Genomic DNA, 23,311 nt, shown 5'->3' on the forward strand with positions numbered 1-23,311 from the left:
GACTCATTGAGGTTAAAGCCTTTAACACTGAGAAACAACCTTTTATGGACTTATACAGCAGCAGGACTTCTGGTAAGCAGCAGTGGAAATTTTAACAATTGAATGCTTAAATTTTTTCCTGTACAGATTTGCTCAGAAGATTTGCATGGGATCTTTGACTTTCTTTGTGCAGTTTAAAGTGTCTCATGGGCAGTGACAATGATAAATATACTTTATATATATCTAATATATAATATACTCTAACCTGCCCAAATGGTTTCATGTTACCATTATAAAAATCATTTAAAAGTAGTATGTTTTCTATTGGGTTAGTTCACTCCTTGCCCTGCAATCTATTTTTTTATGTTTCCACAGCGAGGAGGTGGTCAGACATGGCTTCACAGTTATTGTGGACATGCGTGGTTCTAAATGGGACAGCATCAAACCTCTGCTGAAGATCCTTCAAGAGTCTTTTCCTTCTTGTATCCACGTCGCTCTCATCATCAAGCCAGACAACTTTTGGCAGAAACAGAGGACCAACTTTGGCAGCTCCAAGTTTGAATTTGAGGTAGGTGACAGTCCACAACATTTAACGTCTAATGCACTTCTTATGCTTCTAATAGCCAATAGTAGTAGTGTTCATTGTGTGAATGTATTTTAAAATGAACAGTTTGTTGTAGCTACTAGAGTTCTAGTGCCTTTAGCATCGCCATCAGACTTAATTTATCAGCTCTAATTGGACTGCTGCTCAGTGACAGTGGCACTGTTCTGTCCCATGTGGGTATGTGGTGCTGGTATATTTAGTGCTGACCCAGTTACCATGGAAACAGGATATATAGGACATGGCGAAGCATTTAATTTCAGCAGTAGTGAGATGGTTCACTCGTTTGTGACTCTTTGACAGGCTAGGGTGTTGCAATGATGTGTTCTTCACTTCCTCATCAAATTCCTTTGCAACTGCTGCACAGTTTTGTTTTGTTTTGTTTTTTTCTTTGTGCATACCTGCAGCTGTTGTGTGTAGTTCACATCTCAACCCACAACTACTCCTGTGTGTCTTAATTTGCTTAGAGTTTGTAAGAATTACTATAACATCTATAGTTATTATTGATAACATCAATGCTGCTTAAAATGTCTGGAATGTTTTATTTTTCCAACCAATCTAAACACTACACATTCAGAGCCACTGAGTTTGCACATTCCTTTCATAAAATAATAAATAAAAATGGAAAATATTTGGATGTTTTTGACGTCCAACTTTTCATTCACCTCTTTTGCCTGTTTATTGTCTCCTCCTACTTCATACCTTCCCAAACCAGACAGTGATGGTCTCCTTAGAGGGTTTATCCAAGATTGTGGACCCATCCCAGCTGACTGCTGACTTCGAAGGCAGCTTAGAGTACAACCACGATGACTGGATTGAGGTTTTAATGCTTTTTCCTTCTTGTTCTGTTTTGCTTTTGTTTTTTTATTTCTCCTTTAAATTGCTATTCAGAAGTCACACAAAAGACATTTCTTCAGTTAGGAAAACAACAGTGTTTATCAGCAAGTATTGTATTTAATGCTTTATTATATTCAATTTCCACTTTGCAAAATGCAGACCACTTTTAACTGTATTTCAGGTGCGGCTTTCATTTGAGACCTTTGCCAGTGATGCAGCTCGTACTCTGGCACGCCTTGAGGAGCTCCAGGAAACCTTGTCCCAGCGTGATCTCCCACGAGATCTGGAGGGGGCCCGGCGTCTTATGGAAGAACATGCTGCGCTAAAGAAAAGGGCCACTAAGGCATCGGTGGAGGAGCTGGACACACAGGGACGAAGGCTTCTCCAAAAGCTACAGTCACAAACTGCAGCAGGTGGGAGTAGTGGTGAAAGTGGGTATGGTAACCGTGCTGGTGGAGCTAGCGGAGATTCCAATGACCATCATCATGGGCTCCATGCACATGCGGATGCACACAACCTGGTGGCTAAAGTGACAGGTTTGCTGGATAAGCTGCATGGGACACGCCAGAATCTGCAGCAGCTGTGGCACATGAGGAAGCTGAAACTGGACCAGTGTTTCCAGCTGCGCCTGTTTGAACAGGATGCTGAGAAGGTGAGAATGCTCTTTTCTTCTGTTCAGTTTCATCATAATTCACATCTGCTTTATGTTTCCTGTTACACAAGAATTTTTTTTATAAGACAAAAATAATTGTTTTTTCACTGCTTCTTCACCTTTGTGACCCCTGGTGCTTCTGCATGTTAATACATGCCAATGCTGCAGTCAACTTCTTCATACGTAGTGATATCTCATTTCGCACAAAAGCTAAATGTGTGCCAGTCTTAGCCTGGTATTTGAAATGACTACATCAATCCAGACATTTAAGTCCTTTCAGCCCTATGTAGGCTGGATGAGTGAGTCTGATATATAGTGGTAAAAGACTTTTGAGATGGACTGGTTGACTGAAACTACTAGTCAGTGTTACAGACAATAATTTGGGTTAGACTTGTGTGCCTGGTATCACAGAGTAAATGGTCTGTACATTTGTGTGTGTGTGTGTGTGTGCGTGCATGTGCTCATGCATGTACATGTGAGTACCATTTTGAAAAATGTTCTATCAAAGTGAAGACATTTTTCCAGTCCTCACTTTTTTTCAGACTCCTGTTTGAAGGTTAAGACTTGGTTTTAGGGTTAGGGTTAGGATTAGGGGCTAGGGAATGCATTGTGTCTATGAATGTCCTCACAAAGATAGAAACACAAGTGTGTGTCCGTGTGTGCCTATATGTCATTGGCTTTTCGATAGATGAAATGCTGGGAAATGTAGCTACATGAACTGTCATAACTGAAGACAAATGCAGAGGTCCACTATGGAACATGTCAGAGCTGTAATTTTCCATCGACAAATTGGGAGAAGAAACAGAACATACTTCAGTATAAATATGGGGGAAAGCACAGTGGACAGTTCATACACAAACACGCACACATGCAGCTTGATTCTTTGTTTTTGCTTATTACAGAGTAGCTTGAAGATGACATTCCTCTAAAAGTCAGTGCAGTGATGAGTGATGAAATGTTTTAGTTAATTACAAGCACCAAACATCAGGTCCTCTTAAATGAACTTCAGTTACTTTGAGTGAACACAAGATGGAAAGACCCTTTTCATTTGTGTGTGTGTGTTTTGTGTGGTGTTCTCCCTCTCTGCCATGTGCAGATGTTTGACTGGATCATGCACAACAAGGGGCTTTTCCTCACCAGTTACACAGAGATTGGAGGGAACCACCAACATTCAGTCGAGCTGCAGACCCAGCACAACCACTTTGCTATGAACTGTATGGTAAGTCACTGTCATTTTCGCTATTGTGCACACAGACATGCACAGAAATGTCTTCACACTCAAGCAGTTCAGTCACATGCCATCGTCATTAATGTCATTCACAGTAGCAGGCACACACAATATGCACCTCCTTTATTCACTGCCTTTATCCCAATCCATCCCCTCTCTTGGCCTGTGAGTCACTGTAGATTGATATTCTCTATCCTGTCAATGTCTCAGCTGTTTTCCACTGTGCCTCAAATCTCCCCCACTCTGTCATGTCTTGTCACAGTGCTGCTCCAGTAATTGACCCATATTGCTTCTGTGCCCCTCCTATAGCTGTTTGCTGCCCTCTGCTGCTCTGCTCCACACCCCTCCCTGCCCTCCTGTACCTTTCTGTAGTCTGTGGAGCTCTGCTACTGAAGACATTATACTGTATCAGCCGTGTAGTCTTACAGTGTTACTCTTTTATGTTGTCACGTTTTTTATGGCATAGCCTCAGTGCCTCTGCATGGTTTCGACACAACCATGTTGTCAGCAGTACTTTCTTTTACTCCCTCATAATGTCACTAAATTTGATTTGGACTAAAATCTAGAATACTAAAATCTAAACCTAACAAAAACATTTTTTTACATGTTCTGCCCTTTAACTCTTTCTTGGACACCAACTAAATCATTTTATGACTTTTCACTTTAATTGTAACTATTGTTAGTATGACAGAAGTGTAGCCTAAAGAGAGCAGGGCCCATGTCCTAAAGCCTCTTGCTCAGTGTTGTTGTTATTAGGAACCATTTGCAGTGAGCAGTGTCAACATGAGGGCCCTGGGGCAATTTTAGTGACCACCCAAAGGCAGTTGTGTCAACAATGTGGGTTGGGATGAACCAATGAGACAAGAGTGGTAGAAAGGACAGATGGAACTGCAGCATATAGTCACATATATTCACAGTACACATACACACAGAGTTGGGTACACTTAGAGTGACCACCACCCCCTCCATCTATTCTTCCACAGGAAGTGGTGTTTCCCTTTCCTGTCGCTTACAAGGCTGAATGGAAGCACTTAGTGTACAGGGTGTATGTGTTTATGTGTTTTCATTGTGTCCTCTGTTTTTGGGTGTGTTTCCAGTATATATGAAATGTTATGGGAGAGTAAAAAACAATCACCAGTTTCCACTGAAAAACATTGATCTGGTCTAAAGAATTGCTTTTGCAATATTGTCTGTCATGATTGCTGGGCATGGGAATTCATATTAGGATCATCAGCTTTTAGTCAAGGTTTAAACCAGATGCTAATGGTGAAATTATGTACGTGATAATGTGTCATACATAATATAATAGATAATGTTATGTTACTGTTGCGCCCTCTATGGGAAGCACTTTTCAAACACAGTTTGGGAATGAAGGCATTTCGTAACTCTGTTAATAGTGAACGATCTATGAGTTTTACACTTCTATGATTTTATACACATTTTGTGTAATATCTTCAATGTCATAACTGTTCCAGTGAACAGATCATTTCTTAAGTTGTCTTTGACCAAGGGGTTAAAGTAGCAATACTGGAAATTTTATAACTGTTTTGAAAATGAGATTTCTTGTCTTTGCAAAAATGGCTAAATCTTGCACACATTTGGATGCATTAGCCTTTACAAATGAAGTTGGGCAGGAATAAGTAGCAGACTCTGAATAAAAAAATTTTTTTTCCCTCCACAATAAAAATAGCAGTACTACACAACACTACCTAATGAATGGCTGCTATGTCTTTTAAGGTTGTGCTTCCATAAAGAAAGTTTATAATCAGTACATTCTCAGACTGAACAGCCCACTGAGTAACTGTTTTTATATCATTTGAATTTGATTATTTACCATACCTAATTGGTGTGATTGCTTATTTCTGATCCTCTTTTCGCATTAATAGGAAGGTGTTTACCAATAAACAGGCAAACCTACCCAGAACCTGAACCTCATATTCTTTTCAATAGTGGGAGATGGTGTTAATATAGAATATTACACTTTGTATACTATTACATACTGTATATAAGGCCTTACAAAAGCAAATATGAAACGAACATTCCAAGTGGGGGATTTTAGTATCAAATATTAATAAGCACAAATTTATAAACACATCACAAAAGCTGAAAACAATATGTGCACAATGCAGGTTTCACAAACTGCACAAGTAATAGTTTCAGCAGCCTAACTTGTTAAAAGAAGAACTGAAAATACTGGTATTGTCTGTAGTATATATAGTAAAACTTAAAAAAAAACCAATACTAACATATATATTTATTAATTTCTCTTGTTTTTCTGTCCCTTCATTACCACACAGTCAGCTAATGCTCATAGAGCAGGTATTGAGATTTTATGCAACATGTTCTCCCTTCACTGATGTGCAGATTCACTGTACTTTAATTCACACATCAATCAAAGGTAAACAACTTACTGAGGGTTATTTATTTTAAAGGTGTTCTACCTGGCAAATACAGAGGGCTCACTGTGACAGCCTGTCTCTACATTCTAACTCTAATGTAAGACTGAAATGATCAGTATTGGGTTTTTCTGCTGGGGACAGTTGTTGTCTTCTTCTGTAGTCCTCTCACAAAGTGATTACCTAATCTTATTTGTTTTTGTTCTCTGTAGACTGATTGGTTTCTGGGCCAACAATGTTGTCCTCCTTTTCCCTCCTTCTCTCTTTCTGTTTTCTCTCTCACACACTTGCCCCATAGGTTTAAAACAGCAGTACCGTTACCTTGTCTCTGCCCCACCCTTCTCCCTTTCCTCTTGTCCATCAGTGCTGGATTAAGGAGTTACCATTCAGTGTGCTCTGGTAGCCCAGCCCGTGTTATTTAATCTAATTCATAATGTTGTGCAGATGGCTTACAGACCTTCAGGCTTATTGGTTGTGACTCTTAAACTCTCATATTACTTTATATCCCTTACCCTCCTTTCGTGTTTATGTTTATGGGCGGGTGTGTGTTCTTAGGTCTCTATGGAATCAAAAGTCCTAATAGTTTCTGTGACATAACGCCACATAAGACCTATAGTAGCTTAGACATAGTGTCTTTGTAAAGTATTTAATAGGATCACAGTTGTTTTGCTGTGCACTGCTGGTCTCTTTTGTATTCAAACTTAATGTTGTGTATTTGAGAGCAGCTGGATTCCCTTGAGCCATCATGTGAGCCATACTTCTAATACACCAGTGTCTTTATTGTCCTCAAGCCAACGTCAGTCAAACACTCCAGTGTTTTTAGTGTCCTAGTGTCCAGTTGTCCTGGATTTTGGACAATGGGTAATCCCTCTGCCTGGTTTGCATTCAGAAACTCAGAGCTTTACAAGAGTCATTTTTTAAAAGCCACATTCAAAAAACACAGTCAGACAGCATCTTAAGGCCTCATAGATGCAAAGCAAATCATCACTCTAGTACCTGCAGCCTTGATAAAAGCTCATAATTTGTGTTGGGAGAAACGCTCTTCCCAACACCCTACCTCTTTCTGAGGGCTGCAGATGGTGCTTGATTCAGCTTTCCTTGCCATTGTGATGAAGCAAGGAAAGTAAAAGCTCTAAAAGGCACTGGGAGCAGTAATTGAATAGAATAATAACAGGCTGTTAACACAGTTGTTAATTAGCATTTGCTGATCCGTGCCTATCTACACAAAACAGGTTGGCAGCCATGTATTAAAAAAGACTTAGATTTAAAATTGTTTTTTTTTAGTATTCACATGGGGGTATGCCTCCCAAAGGAATGTCTTCTTTCTAATATCAACAAGGTTTTGTGTGTGCACACATGTGTTTGTGCGTGTGTGTGTGTGTGTGCGTGTGTGTGTGTACAGTATATATGTAATGTGCTGGATAGTGTTGTGGCTATCTACACTTGATCCAGCCTCCCTCTGTTATGACGCGAGATATGAACCAAGGGACATCTCAGACGTCACCCAGATCTGCACACACAAAAGCAGTTGGCCAAACAGAAATCTTTGAAAGAAATGTACATAAACCAGGAAAAAGAAACAAAAATTGAGCTGGAGAGGCTGCAGATATACAGCAATGCAGAATATCTGAGCCACTCAAGTGAAGAAAGCAAAAGAAAGCTTGAGAGGAGGTGCAAATTGCACATACAATCAGCCAAGAGACGTTTGCAGCTGAGCTCCAGGTGGAGAAGGGCAAAGTTCTCTAAGAAGAACTGGAGAGGATGAAAGCTTCATAACATGAGGTCAAACTGAGGTATGATACTGATCCTTGTAGTCAGTGGCAAAGTTCAAAACCCTCCAGCAAAACAAAAATCCAAAGTGAGATACTTTCAGAGAAAGCTGATTGAGCTGAAAACTCAGCTCAACATTCAAATCTCACTCAACCTCGAGCTCTCCGCTGCACTGACGGCAGAGGAGGAAGATAATCCCTAAGCATGGGGACTTCATGAGGAGAAGTCTGAAGAAAAGCCTGATGAGAAGGCTGAGGAGGAGGCTGATCAGAAACATGAGGATAAACTGTGCAATCAGGAGTCCTTATCTATCCCCTCCCTGATCCTGAACTCACATAGGACAGTGAGGTGTCTGCAAAGATCATCCCAGACAGGAAAAAGACAATTGAATTCTGGAGCAGAACCTTTCTGAGCTTGAGGAAACCACAGCAGCTTGAAGAAACCACAGCACTTTGACAATCTCACAAGTCAAAATGTCTGCTGTGAAAAATGATGTAATAATGTTATAAACCCTGAAAGAAAATCGACATAACAAACATAAATCCATTTAACATTAATTAAAGGGGCAGTGGTTAGCACTGTCCCCTCACAGAGGGGTCTGGGTTTAATACCTATTCAACTCAGGGCCTTTCTATGTGAGTTTGCATGTTCTCACTTTACCTGTAGTCAGTCTTGGTTGTTTGAAAACATAGTTGTAGTTTCAGACTTCATGGCATCCTAAATGAAACCGCATCAATACTCTACCTGTCAACCCATAAATTTACCTGGGCAGAAAGAAAAATTCCTGGGCAGGAAGTCTAACTCCATTGCATGGATGAACACTGTTTGTGACCGGTGCCACGGTCAGCTGTCTTTAGCTCTAAACCACCACTGGACTATGATGATAACAAATTTGTTAGCACATATTAATAATAAACAAAGTATTGATTGAACTAAAACCCATTGTTTTATGGAACTTATTTAATCTTTGACATCTGGCTTACCTTTGTCTCCTTAAACACAGAATGTATATGTGAACATCAACCGCATCATGTCAGTAGGGAACCGGCTTCTGGAGTCAGGTCACTATGCCTCCCAGCAGATCCAACAGATCTCAGGTCAGCTGGAGCAGGAGTGGAAGGCATTTGCTGCAGCACTGGATGAACGCAGCACCTTGTTGGAGATGTCTGCCAGCTTCCACCAGAAAGCAGACCAGGTACAGACAAGGATAGATGCATGGAAAATGAAATACAACTCTGATATGTCAAGTGACCTCATGTAGAAAGCTGGGACCTGCATTAGCAGACACAAGCTTGTCCAATATGTTACAGTATAGTTTATTTAATTGTATACACATCTATATATCAGCATTTTTGGCTGAACTAAACACACTGAAATACATAGGAGTATCTGTGTATACTATATTTATAAAATAAATCAGTGTTAGAATGGAGCATACTGTTAGATCTATTAGAGGCAGACAGGATTTTTTTCTTATATGTGGTTTTCTGAATACATTAATATCCAAACCTTATTGTAACATAAATATAGATTCAAAGAGAAAAACAGGCTGGAGTGGCTTTACTTAACAGTCCTAAAAGACCCTTCAGTTGATCAATACTGCTTCCTGTATGCATTAAAATGCATTAGGTAGTTACTGACACCTGTTGTGAGCCATCGGGCTCTTTTTCTGTAGCACTTGAAATGTTTTTGCAAGCTATTTATATTCCTTTGTCAATATATCTGTATTGAGCAGTGTTACAGGCACAATATTGTATGTCTTCATGTTATATTTGTGGAACTAAGCTATTGGCAAAAAAAGTGAACGCTCTGGAATTACCTGCATATTACCTGTATATATTTGTCTCAAAATATGGTTGGATCTGTATTTATCATTGTTTACAATAATGAAGAAACACAATCTGTCTGAACTACTAAAATAAATCATTGTATTAATTCTTGTCCTTAATGATACATCCTTAAAACACGTACAGTGTACAAAAGTGAATCAAGATTGACTCTTTTTGAGTCTACTGTTCACACCAAGAATGTGCTGAGTGAAACATGCCACACAACAAAGAGATCTCAGAAGGCTGACGATCAAGAACTGTTGATTTGCATAAAGCTGGACAGGGTTACAGAAGGTAGTAATGAGTTCAGATGTTAATCAGCCCAGTCAGACAAACTGACTCCCCTATAGGGAGAGTAGCCACCATAATAAATTGAGGTGGGCGCCCAGCTGAGGTATCTCCACTGAGGTAGTGCTCAATGAGGTAAAAAAGCAGCCCAGAGTAATAGCTAGAGGCTTAAAGCCAGTGGGGCTTGTTATGTGGAAATGAGCCACCACAGCATTTATGAAGTTTATCGAAGCATCTGTATTTGTGACTTAGAAGAAGATCGGATCATATTTTATGCCCAGAAACAGAACAGAAAACACGGGTAATTCCAAAGGGTTCCCTGTAGTTTTTCTTGCCATGGCATTGATGTTTGTGCTGTGTGTCCTCTACACCCAGTACATGAGTAAAGTGGAACCATGGTGCAAGGCATGTGGTGAAGGAGAGCTGCCCTCTGAACTGCAGGATTTGGAAGACACAATCCACCATCACCAGGGTCTATATGAGCACATTACCACTGCATACTCCGAGGTAAGTATGCACATTCATTCACACACAATTAAGCTCACAGAAACTAGACAGAATACAAAATAGTACTAATGGTTAAAACCTTGTAATATGAATGTACACACATGCCTTCAGCACTATTAACTGGAGCCTAAAAGGGCTGTCTGGATTTATGGTATGAAAAAAAATTAAATTAGTCTGGTTGAAATCTGTCAACAACAGTATATATAGTTTATTGGAAATTGACTTCATTTACTGACACTTTTGGAAAGATGAAGATTAGGCAACTACATTGTTGAGTAGTAGTGAGTCTGTGTATGAAATTAATTACTTTTCTAGTCTCCAAATCTAGTTATTTTAAATGATGCTAAAACAAGAGCTAAACAGTTTAACAACTAAAACAAGGCATTTCATTATCCTTGATGGGTTTTTGTCAAACTACATGACATATTAATCTTTACAGGTAAGTCAGGATGGCAAGTCTCTATTGGACAAACTGCAGCGACCTTTGACCCCAGGAAGTGCTGATTCACTCATGGCATCAGCTAACTACTCCAAGGCTGTACACCATGTCCTAGACATCATCCACGAGGTGCTGCATCACCAGAGGCAGCTGGAAAACATCTGGCAGCATCGCAAAGTTCGCCTGCACCAACGCCTACAGCTCTGTGTCTTTCAGCAGGACGTACAGCAAGTAAGAGATGCATAAAGATATACAGAGCAAAATCCACCTACAAGGACGCCTGCAGATTTGTTGTTCACACACGGGCAGACATGCACACTCACACACACACTGCTGTGTTAGACCACTACATGGAGCCTTATTGTAACTGTAATCTTAATAAATCTTTTACCCTAAACCAGGTAACATCCATATCTTAACCTTGAACCAAGTCTTCACTGTAAAATTGAATTTACATTGCGGTCAACATCTTTTGTCCCCAAAGAACAGTCAGTTAACTTATTTATGTCCTCACAATGTTAGTAACCCAAGTTATACACAAAGTAATAGAAATCAAGAAATCTTTGATTGCACAGAGAAATATTAATAGAGTTCACAGTGAGTAGCAGGAGGTGTGATATTAAGGATATAATATAATCATCTCTTCTTCAAAGCCTTTTTTCACTTCCCCCTGGGTTGTCGGAGTGAGAGTGTCTCTTACAGTAGATCAAAACTAGTGAGTCAGTGTATAGTGTCGTCTCTGCATTTCTGGCCTCTGGGCATAAACTTTTCTCTTCCTCTGCCCCCTCCACTCCCTCTCTCTCTCTTTATCTCTCTCTCCCTTGCCATATCTCTGCTCTTCTGTCTTTCCCCACTCTCATCCACATTTTCATCACCCTTTCTCTTGATAATGGTTTCCATGGTGATGCAATTTACTGTCACATAAAGTGTCGAGGGCATTGTTCGTGTGTTTGTCCCACTGAAAATATATTTTGACACTGCATTGATCTAGATTTTCTATTAAGCAAAACTTAACTGTCCACACTTGTGTAATTTAAACAGGACAGACTGCAAATGGAGAAGAATAGTAGGGAGTAATGGAAGAGGAGGAAAGGGAGAATGATAGAGGGGTGAGGGAAAGGGAGATGACATCCACAGGCTATTATACCTTTAATGTGATCCTAACACAGCCATTACAGTCAATTGTGCCCCCTACTGCTTGAAGGTTTATTCTACATTTTCAATTTATGTTTGCTTTGTGTATTTGTGCATATTTAAATATGTGCATATACTATATTTGTGTGTGTGTGTGTGTGTGTTTGAAGGTGCTGGACTGGATAGAGAACCATGGTGAGGCCTTCCTCAGTAAGCACACTGGCGTTGGGAAATCTTTGCATAGAGCCAGGGCTCTCCAAAAGAGACATGAAGACTTTGAAGAGGTTGCACAGGTAAGTTTGTGTTAAAGCACAAATCTTCACCCTGTGACATACTTTTACCTCTAGGTAGCAAAACATATTTTTTAAAGTTCATTTGCATATCTGTTGCATGCCATTGTCTAAACTATATAGGTTACAGTCATATATCAGAGGACAGACATGCTTAGCAAAATGATCCAGATTTTACATTGCCATATTGTCCTTAAACAAGATTTTAATACAACTCCCAAAGACAAAAGAATAGTTAGCTGTGAGTCTCAAGTGTGTGAGATACTGTACTCTGACTTTAAATACACCTAATGTTTCAGAACACCTACACTAATGCTGACAAGTTGCTAGAAGCAGCTGAGCAGCTGGCCCAGACAGGGGAATGTGACCCAGAGGAAATTTACCAAGCTGCCCACCAGCTAGAAGATCGCATCCAGGACTTTGTTAGACGTGTTGAACAGCGTAAAGTCCTGCTGGACATGTCTGTTGCCTTCCACACACACGTCAAAGAGGTCTGTATTCTCTCCTCCCTTCTCCTCTCCTCTCATCTCCTCACATACAATGCGCCTTAATCTTTCTCTCAGTGTTATGTTAATGTGAAAGTCATACGCTACATCTTTGACTATCAAAACTGACCTCCCCACACTGACAAAGTACTATGTGTGTTAATACCACATCCTGTTTACAGAGACTTATAGAGACATTCTGATCCATGTTGTTGTTAATGAAGCTAGTCTTTAATGTCCATATGGACTAATCTCCTTCATCCCATCTGTCAGCTGGTGCAGGTCAGTGTGTGTGTGTGTGTGTGTGTGTGTGTGTGTGTGTGTGTGTGTGTGTGTGTGTGTGTGTGTGTGTGTGTGTGTGTGTGTGTGTGTGTGTGTGTGTGTGTGTGTGTGTACGTGCATGTCCTCCTCTGTGTATATGATCACTTCTTTTACTTTGGATGTCATCCAGCATGCTGAAAGGCATCACAAAGTTGACTCTGGAGTCAAAGCAGGAACTATCTCAGAGAAGAAGGGCTTCATTTGTATCATGTTTTATGAAGCTAGTTCAGATAAAGATGTTATCTTTTCTTAATTTCTTGACTCACCAAGCCTAATTAAAAAAAAAAAAAACCTCCAGGCTTTAATATAAAACAATTTTTGTTTCAGAGGTTAGAAACTCAGGAGATTCCACATGTATACATAGTGGCAATGTTTATATAAATACAGGGTACCAGTATGTGTACCATACTAAGACACTAAGTGGATCATGGTAACAGCACCAACAGTAAACATGTTTTTGAGAATGCCTAGTTGATCTTAGATCAATCTGTCTCTGTCCTGCAGCCTGGATAGTGATCTAGGACTTTACTACACTGAGCCAGTTCACTCAGATGACTGATGTGTTATGAGGTTGACCATTCGCAAAATGCTACCTTTGAGAAAAAAATGGTTAGGTTTGATTTCCTTACTTGACTTTCTGTCCATTTGGTGGCTTGTCTGTCATCTGTGTTTAGCTCTCGTGGGTCTGCCCCACCTTCTTCCAGCTGTCTGCTGTTAACAACAGCACTGTTTAGCTGCTTCCTGCTTTTTTATGTCTCTTCCTTTGGAGGTCTGACCTACATTTCAACTGGCTTGTCTGTTCTGTCAATCACTGTTAGCTGTGGACGTGGTTGGAGGAGCTTCAGAAGGAGCTGCTGGATGATGTGTATGCAGAGTCAGTGGAAGCAGTGCAGGACCTGATCAAGCGATTTGGCCAGCAGCAGCAGACCACCCTGCAGGCTACTGTCAATGTCATCAAGGAGGGAGAGGATCTCATACAACAGCTTAGGTGACAATAATTCAAATATGCCTGAATGTTGTAAAGCCGTATGTTAATGTTTACAAATACACACTTACATATACACTTACATTTTAGTTTAGAGAGACGAGTTATTGTGTCAGCAAAAGAAAAACTAAAGCTAGGGCTAATGATAGGAGGGCTTTCCTCTACCATACATAAACTGAACAACGAAGAGTAAACATTGTTGAGAAAAACTAACTTCCTCAGGGATACCTCCAGAAGAACTGCAGACCACATCTCTGACAACATATGCACTGTGGCTCCAAATCCTCTGGTTTTTGACTTTCTCAACAGAGACTCAGCCATCTCGAGCAACAAGACTCCCCATAACAGCTCCATGGCTCACATCGAGAGCGTGCTGCAGCAGCTGGATGAGGCCCAGGGCCAGATGGAGGAACTGTTCCAGGAAAGGAAGATCAAACTGGAGCTCTTCCTCCAACTCCGCATCTTTGAGAGGGATGCAATTGATGTGAGTACAGTAGGCGGGAGGTGGTGGCTTGGTGTATGATGTATAGAGCAGTAGATGGGATTTGTTGGTTTCACAAGGTTATGGGGACAGAAAAGAGGTGGAAGTGGATGAAGAGCGTGATTCAGGAAGTCTCAGGAAGAAAAAGTTGGTAAATGAGCTGTACTGATTTTTAAACTTCCACACAGAGAAGGTTGGTGGTTGAAAGAGATAAACTGAGATGGAAAACAGAACCAAACTGATAAGAAACCACACAGATTGGAGGTGAAATGTGTAAGATATAAATTACATGTACAGCAAGAGAGATACTAGTTAATAAAAATGGGTGTGAATCTGAGCTGATGGAGCGTTGTACCATAAAAGGGTGGATCATTTGTGCAGTTACGACCCCTGTTGGTTCAAATGTTTGAATTCACAGCGATCCTCTCACATGTGCTACATTAAAAAGTACTTAGTTTCACTTGATGCGTCTCATCCTCTGACTCATTCCAGTTTTGTTTCCCAAAGCAGGAATAGGCTGCGCTATATCTGCTAATTCTTCAACATCCCACTGTGAGAGTGAGCATTTTCCTCCGCTGGTGCTCAGATGTGATGACTGCTCTTTTAAAAATATTTTTTTATGTTCCTCATGATGTTTTATCATGGGTATCAAATCTGATTTGTTGATCCACACTATGTTGACAGATAAATTACATTCTGTCATTTTAGAAGCAAAAGCCTAAAGCACAGACATGGGCTCATATTGATGAGGCAAGTAAAAAGTCGGGCTGTGGAAAGTAATACCAGCAGACACGATGGGCTTCTGGAGCATGATTGAAAACGTGTGTGAAGTAGAATCTTTTTCGATAATAAACACATTACTCCCTCTGCTCTATAATCCTTATATGAGGAAATGTATTATAAATGCAATATATTTAATTGCAATGATTTAAATCCATAAAATCATTTTAGTACGTTGTAATATCTCCCAGACCAAATTTTTTTTGAATGCGCAAAATTTTTATGTAAAGTACATTTTGTTTATGGTAATGATCAGATGTGATTTTGTCTGAATTATTAGGATTTTTTTTTATATACCAACAACTTTGAAGACATAAACATCGTTTTAGAGAAGATAACATGGGAAAGGTAGTCTTATGATATCTAATAAATGTAAAATTGGACTGTGCGCAATGAAGAATGAGAATAATGTTCACATTATCTTTATTAGCCTAATCTTTTATTGTATATGGTGAATTACGTTTGTCCATGTATGAATACTCCGCTGACGGTCGATAGAAGTTCTCTCACTAATTTTGGTGTGTCTTTATGGTCCAAGACAAGAGGTAAGCCTCACACTGGATGACAGGTCAGGGAATGGTGGTGAATCGCACAAATAAAACACAAGTTCACCCACACACACACATATTTCACACACACACACACACACACAGACCAAGGATTAATATGACACAGTGGTTGAGCATGAAGATGGGCGGAGGATGCATTTTTTTCACTCCAGTCCCTACCCACATATACACACATGCATGCACATGCACCGTGACACTCCCTTCTGGCTTGACTGGGGGTGTGTGTGTTAGAGGTAAGGGCACAGGTTGAGGTGAGAGACACGCTTGTCTCACAGTGCCTTTTCTCTGACGATAAAGTCACCACAGAGGAAAAAAAAAGCTGTTGAAGAGGATTTAGCTCCTCGATAGGTCAGTTTTTACTGTGTTTGCAGTGGGAGGAAATGGTCTTCTTGTACGCTGAGGGCATTTTACTCAACTGTAAGAGGAGAAAACAGAGTACAGATGGGTGCTTGGTAAGTTTTTGTTGCCAGATTTGTATAAGTATTATACATGTTAGAAGGTTCTATTGTTCTGCCGTGAAGCAGTTTGATAAAATAACTGTCCTAGACAAGGAATCTTTGAATTTATATGAATTATAGAACTATAGAATTTGTCTGAATCCAAATTCCTGATGTACATTGTCATAACTAAAGCGTGCTGTTCTATGTGGAGAGTGAATAATGTTCTTTATTGCGAAATAGGTTTATCTTGCTTTTTGTAGAAACATTGAATCTAGAGAGGCCTAAGAAAATTACAGTTAAGAAATTTTGACTTTTAGCTGTTGTATTCTCTTTATGAATTTGAATTATCGGTGGTATGACTGCATTGGAGTTGTAATATATGTCCTATTTTATAGCTGCATTATAAATAAAATCTCCGTCTTTAACATAGTTTGACAGTTCTAACCTGGGGAAGTGCTACAGAAATAGGGGAAATTAAAAATGACATGATGTAAGAGAAATACATTCTCCTATAGATGTTCATCTTTGCTTTGGGCTTCTTGCTTAACTATTGCGTTTGTATCTTGGTCACACTTGAAAACAGGCATGCAAATATCTACAGTCCTCTCTCCCTTTCTAGACCTCTAGGTCTGTTTTTGTCATTATTGCCCTTTAATCTGTCTGTCTTTCACTGGAAGTCACTGGACTGTCCTTTCCTAAGTCCCCTTGCTTCCTTTGTAGGCAGTATTCTAAGATGCACGATATCAGTTTAAGAGGGCAGCTGCCAAAACATCTCATTTTCATTTCACAGATCAAATTATGTTGTCCCTGTTGAGCTGCTTTATGACATTCCTATAATCGGCATGTAATTCTCATTAGAGGTCCAGTCAGGGCATGGTAACACCATACATCTCAAACTGACACATTCTCCATGTTAACTTAAAAGGCTACAGAAAGAGCTGACATGTCGACAGATACTCATGAGAAACTTTAAACATTCACCCATGTCACCAAGTAGCTTAGAGAACTGCACACTGAAATTTCAGCAGATTTGTCTTTCATGGATCATGTTGTGACCGTACTGTTGATGTCATTCTCAAAAGCATAAATCTTTTCTTTCTCTCTCTGACGAATTAGGAATTAATCAACAATAATAAAACTCGATTCTTCTCAATGACACTTTTAATAAAACTGAGCACATCCTGCAGATGTAGTACATGTCTTCCAGGATAAGGAATTCTTCACAGCACACAGCAGTGACAGCAGGTTATTATTGCAAACAGAGCTAATCAGGAAATAGGGATTATTACATTTACTAAATTAGAATATACATTATGCAAATTGTAATTAAAACCTGTCTCCAGTAACAGCCTGTGTCAAATGATTCTTTCTTCAGTTACAGTAAATAAAATAAATGCTGTATAAATAGCTCTAAATGCCCCAAGGCATGAGGTTGGTAACTTCTGAAACAAAGTGTAGACTAGAGCTCCTGAGTGTGCTATTAAAAAAAAAAACATTGACAGACAGCAGTGGATGTTGCCAGGATCAAGATGCCCCTGGTATCATGATTCAGTCTGCGTGGGCTGTCAGAGACAAGCACTGACATCTTTGTACATCTGCTTTATCAGATGTACAGTGCATCACCAGTATAATAAGTTACCGTTATGATGGCAGTCACTTTAATAGGTTGGGTTACAGTAATTAGTCAGTGAAAAATTCTCAGTCATGTCTGTTTTGTGTTTTTGTTTTTCTATTCTACTTTATACTTCTACTGCTGAAAATAATGTGTGGAAGGCATCTTGTCTTAGAGTAACATATGCACCATGAAATCTTGATGTCCTGCGTTTGGAATTCACTGAACTTTGTGTGATGCTGTGACTGCCTTTCTCTCCTTTTTTCATGGATGTTGTTGAAAATGCAGGCAAAAAATAAGTTAACTATAATTTTGTTTTTTTAAACATGTTCATTGTCTCTCTTAATGAGCCAGTAAATTTCCCCCCCTCCCATTTTTACTTCACTTTGTTGCAGTGTTCTTAGCATATTTTACTCTGTCCCTGTCTCTGTCCCATTTCACCCTCTCAGATCATCTCAGACCTGGAGTCATGGAATGAGGAGCTGTCGCAGCAGATGAGTGACTTTGACACAGAGGACCTAACGCTGGCTGAGCAGAGGCTACAGCATCATGCAGACAAGGCTCTTACGATGAACAACCTCACCTATGATGTTATTCACCAGGGACAGGAGCTGCTGCAGTATGTCACAGAGGTCCAGGCTTCTGGTGAGTGAGAGAAATACTCTTCTTAAAGCATAAATGCAAGCACAGAGTAAATGCACCACACACTTCGATGAGGTACAGTACTGACATATGGCATGGTGAATCTATTGGAACTACACATTTCTACACTCATTTCATTTCTTATGTCAAATAGCAGAGACACACATGGTGCTTGGGGTAAATAAGTGAGGATGAAAAAGTGGGCGGTACCTGAGGAGAAATGATCGAAGCATAGCTAAAACTGGAGATGTGCAGTAATTGTTGTGATTGTCTGCCAAATTTGTTACGTGAGAGAGTTGAAGTGAAAGGTGGAGCTGGATGTGGGATAGGTGAGGAGTGAATGACAGTAAATTAATTAGAAGATGGAATGAAGATGACGTTTATAGAAAGGGGAGGAGGGAATGGAAGGAAAGCAGCTTTTGCCTCTGAATCTGAATCTGACTCTGACTCATTCACCTTCTGGTTAACTGCTGTTGCTATTCTACAGATGCAGTTAACAAAGAGTATATCCATGAAATGTATATACTTTCCATGTAGAGAATGCAGAATAACTGTGCTGATGCATACAGAATCCTTAAATACTTTTTAATGAATTACTCATTTACCATTGGCACTGAAAATAGTTGGTGACTTAGCAAATAGTCTAGAAAAGTCAGAAAAGGGCACAAAGTAAACGTTATAAAGAATGTATTGTTATTTGTAGTGTAATGAAATGTCCATTGTGTGCAGGTGTGGAGCTGTTATGCGACAGAGACGTGGACATGGCCACCCGGGTCCAGGACCTGCTGGAGTTTCTTCACGAGAAACAGCAGGAACTGGACTTAGCAGCAGAGCAGCACAGGAGACATCTGGAGCAGTGTGTCCAGTTAAGACATCTCCAAGCTGAAGTCAAACAGGTACTGCACGTACTTAAAACGTGAAAAGAACAAGAGAGTAAAGTATATCAAAGATGCATTAAAGCAGTGAGAGAAAAGCAAACTACACAAGAGCTAGACTTCATTCTCACAACGTATAGGTTTTAAATTGCACCAAATAGCTGAACCATTTAGGCTTATAGCACATTTAAATACTACGTATAGAGCTGGTATAGGTGTTGGAAGTGGAAATAGACCTGATATATACATTCACATTTGAATGTCCACATGTATTTCTGAAACAAATACACAGGGCTCTTCTTCTTTCAAGACCAAGGTCAAGCTGACATGTCAAAGGACATTGTGACATTTTTCTTGCTACAGCGTACCAACATGTTACAGCACCAACAAGACTCTGGTGTGTTCTGTCTGTACATCTTCATGTTTAGATGACTCATCCTGTATCAGTTCTGCTTCCCTCCTCTTTCTTTCTTTCTTTCTTTCTTTCTTTCTTTCTTTCTTTCTTTCTTTCTTTCTTTCTTTCTTTCTTTCTTTCTTTCTTTCTTTCTTTCTTTCTTTCTTTCTTTCTTTCTTTCTTTCTTTCTGAGTAGTTCTATCTCTGTGTCTGTTCCTGACTTTAGGGAATAGGCATAGGTATAAAGAGAAAGTGAGATAAATGGAAATGCAAGAGAAGACAAATGGACCAGAGAGGAGAGACTTGATAGGGAGAAAAAGACAGTTTTCTTAGTTTTCTTAGCTGATTGTTCTGTCAGTAAAAAGCATGTCAACTAGTTATCTCCTCCTAATATTCATTCACTATTCAAATACAGTCAGAAGAATGAAACTGTGTGCACTTAGTAGTGAAACGTAATGATATTTCAAAGCAACAAAAAATTTTCATAACAAGGCTGTTATGCAGCTGAACAACAACAGGCTTCATGCTTCATCTCTGCTAGAATCAATTAACAATTGGACTAAAACTGTGGCACATATTTTAAAATAACCAACATTTCATTGATTTCATTGATTTGCAGAAACATATTTAAGACAGTGCTCTGACATTGTACTGTATTAATCGAACAGATCTGACAACATGATAATTGTGTGATGCTAGTTTGTTCTGTTATTTTTATTTATCTACCCAAAGGGACAGTGTTATACATGGAGCTATTTATATAAAGAAACTTCTGCATCTAATAATGTTTTCTACATCTGAATTGTCTTAAAAGGTTGCCTCTGTTTTTGCTTTAATAAATATTGTTGAGTGACTTTTATCTTTCATTTGTAATTTAATTTAACTTTTCATTAGTTTTCACATTGATTTTCCAGACTTCAGCATAGAATACAGCTAAACTCCTGTTTCCATCCATTCCTTCACATGGGAAAGCTTAGCTATTATACTCTTTACACTGATCCTGGGAAAATAACTTAGAATAAAAGTGGACAAAACCATAATGTGGTAAATGTAGCCTGCATTTTTCCTCCACTGATTTATTTATAAATGATTCAGCCTTTCAATTCTGACCAAAGATTACCACTGTAGTGGTTATTGTTAGTGTCTTTTCTTTTTTTGACTTCAATGGTCCCAAACCCAGAGGTGGTTCCTTGCTGGGACTGGTTTCTGTATTTCAGTATGAAGTGGTGCAACTCAAGACTGGGGATTACGGTTAGAGCTGTGGTTATAGAAAAGATAAAACCACTTTAATTACAGTAAAGCTGCGTCAGCTGTAGTTGTCTGGTGGAGATCATAATGGTTTGCCATAACATACCAGGAACTCACGTATGTACTTGTTTTACTAATGTTGTTGCTGTTTCTTCACTCTTCTGTCTTGCCTCGAGATATTACAAGTGCAGTGGGAAGGTGCCAAAAAACAAGAGTCAAACTGGTCTTGAGTCATCACTTTTATAGTGAAGCTTCAGTTCCCCTTCTGTATGTTGCCCGCACAAAAGGGGTGATTGCTTAGTCAGACACAAAGGTTTCAAGAAACTACCCTTTGGCTAGACCAAGGCCAACAAAACTATGAGCAAATGGCATTTAGTATGTATGTAGGAGTGTGTGTGTGTGTGTGTGTGTGTGTGTGTGTGTGTGTGTGTGTGTGTGTGTGTGTGCGTGCGTGCGTGCGTGCGTGCGTGCGTGTGCGTGTGCGTGTGTGTGTATGTGTAAGGCAGGGGATGTGGTAGTTCAAGCAATTAGGCACGGAGGGTATGGAGTAGGGTGGTACTGTAGTGTGCAAGGTGAGATTTGAAGAAGCTCACGTTACTGGAAAAGGAGCAAAGTGAGGATACAAGAAAATAAATTTGGGGGAAAGCTTATACCTTTTTTCCAGTAATTGGTTCATTTGATTCTATAGTAATGCAACTAATTGCTGTCTGTTAAAAAATAAGTCTGAATTACAGTAAAACTCTTTTATTCCTGTGTGTTTCTTGTATGGTTATAGGTGCTGGGTTGGATCCGTAATGGAGAGTCCATGCTGAACGCTGGTCTGATCACTGCCAGTTCCTTACAAGAAGCCGAACAGCTGCAGAAAGAACATGAACAATTCCAACATGCAATAGAGGTAAAAAATATAATTTTATTTTTACACACATATACACACACACACATACACATATATCCACTGCTACATTGTACTTCACTGTCCAACCTTTTGCCTTATAAAACTCTACCCCCTACTCTAGTCCACTGCATGTCTGTCTCACTCCCTCTCCTTCTCATCACAAGTCACACATGAAATGGAATTATGAATAACTAATGTCTCTACCTGTCTCTTTCTCCTCTTAGCTTACCTTTCTTCTTTACTTCTTTTCTCTTGTTGCCAGTGATTATGCAGGGTCGATTTCCTTTGAACCCTTTGAGTCTGCCTTGTTTTAATGCAGGCTTATATGTGACCTACTTTTATGGGATACACATATACTGGAAGATGCACACTCAGAGCTTCTCAGCCATTTTCATAGCTAACCACTATAACACAAACATTGCCATTACCAGATACTGTACTATTTCATTTTCTTTCTTGAATGCTCAATCCAATCTTTATCATACAGCTATAATTACACAACACTTTTATTTATTTAGCCTTTTCTTTGTTGATCCCAAGTTCTTTAAAACGCACATTGTGATGCAGTGATTCATATAACTCATTCATGTTTTTGATCTTATTCAGAAAACCCATCAGAGTGCGCTGCAGGTACAGCAAAAGGCTGAGGCCTTACTCCAGGCCAACCACTATGACATGGATATGATCAGAGACTGTGCAGAAAAGGTATTGCTGTCTTTCAGTGTTACACAAAGGAAAACAATGGCAATACAGGGAGTGTGGCAGCTTTTTAAAGACAAACTGCTTTGTTTTGTTTGACCTAAAGGTGGCAGACCATTGGCAACAGCTGATGCTGAAGATGGAGGATCGACTCAAGCTAGTTAATGCTTCCGTGGCCTTCTACAAGACGTCTGAACAGGTACGTTTCTGTATTCACTGTCTCAAAGAAGTGTCAAGATAAGTCAGATTCAGTTTGAGCAAAAATGACAAAATGCATAATGGGAATTAATATGCTCTAGCAGATCCCTGTGACCCTAGTTAGTAATAAGCGGGTATAGATAATGGACGGATGGATGGATGGATAATGGGAATTACAGTACTTTTGAAAGGCAGTCAGTGGATGATGGAGAGTTATTTGAGGTTGCATAGGTTGCCTGAAAGTTGGTGTTTACCATCCATGTCTCAGGTGTGCAGTGTATTGGAAAGCCTGGAGCAGGAGTACAAAAGAGAAGAAGACTGGTGTGGTGGGGCTGACAAACTGGGCCCTAATAGTGAATCAGACCATGTGACGCCCATGATCAGCAAACACCTGGAACAGAAAGAGGCCTTCCTCAAGGTGAAAAAGAGTGAATTGTTTTAAATAAGAAAAATGCAAAATTGCTTTAAAATCACATTAATTTTTGTGATATCTAATTATTAATATTGTATCTATCAGAACAATATTACTGTTGGCCCAGTAATTGACATCTGTTTTCATTCTGCACACTTACAGGCTTGCACGTTAGCCAGGCGTAATGCTGATGTCTTCCTGAAGTACCTGCACAGAAACAGTGTCAACATGCCCGGCATGTTGTCCCATGTCAAAGCTCCAGAAACTCAGGTTAAGAGTAAGTAGATAACTCAGTTATCATCTTTACCATCTGCACTTCTACATC

General features: G+C 39.6%; 1 protein-coding gene across 1 annotated transcript in view; it reads left to right on the top strand.

Annotated features, from left to right (window-relative positions):
* The window catches only part of triob (trio Rho guanine nucleotide exchange factor b), a 90,713-nt gene that overhangs the window by 35,554 nt on the left and 31,848 nt on the right, over window positions 1–23,311 (top strand). The window contains exons 5-22 of the mRNA XM_026294372.1: window positions 355–547; window positions 1,296–1,400; window positions 1,599–2,069; window positions 3,166–3,288; window positions 8,467–8,658; window positions 9,956–10,087; window positions 10,527–10,757; window positions 11,831–11,953; window positions 12,250–12,441; window positions 13,575–13,744; window positions 14,051–14,225; window positions 18,073–18,268; window positions 18,995–19,161; window positions 21,558–21,677; window positions 22,284–22,382; window positions 22,483–22,575; window positions 22,843–22,992; window positions 23,149–23,263. Coding sequence (XP_026150157.1) covers window positions 355–547; window positions 1,296–1,400; window positions 1,599–2,069; window positions 3,166–3,288; window positions 8,467–8,658; window positions 9,956–10,087; window positions 10,527–10,757; window positions 11,831–11,953; window positions 12,250–12,441; window positions 13,575–13,744; window positions 14,051–14,225; window positions 18,073–18,268; window positions 18,995–19,161; window positions 21,558–21,677; window positions 22,284–22,382; window positions 22,483–22,575; window positions 22,843–22,992; window positions 23,149–23,263 — 3,047 coding nt within the window. The remainder of the gene's footprint in view (window positions 1–354; window positions 548–1,295; window positions 1,401–1,598; window positions 2,070–3,165; window positions 3,289–8,466; window positions 8,659–9,955; window positions 10,088–10,526; window positions 10,758–11,830; window positions 11,954–12,249; window positions 12,442–13,574; window positions 13,745–14,050; window positions 14,226–18,072; window positions 18,269–18,994; window positions 19,162–21,557; window positions 21,678–22,283; window positions 22,383–22,482; window positions 22,576–22,842; window positions 22,993–23,148; window positions 23,264–23,311) is intronic.

This window comes from Mastacembelus armatus, chromosome 16 (assembly GCF_900324485.2).
Source record: "Mastacembelus armatus chromosome 16, fMasArm1.2, whole genome shotgun sequence".
Classification (NCBI taxonomy): Eukaryota; Metazoa; Chordata; class Actinopteri; order Synbranchiformes; family Mastacembelidae; genus Mastacembelus; species Mastacembelus armatus.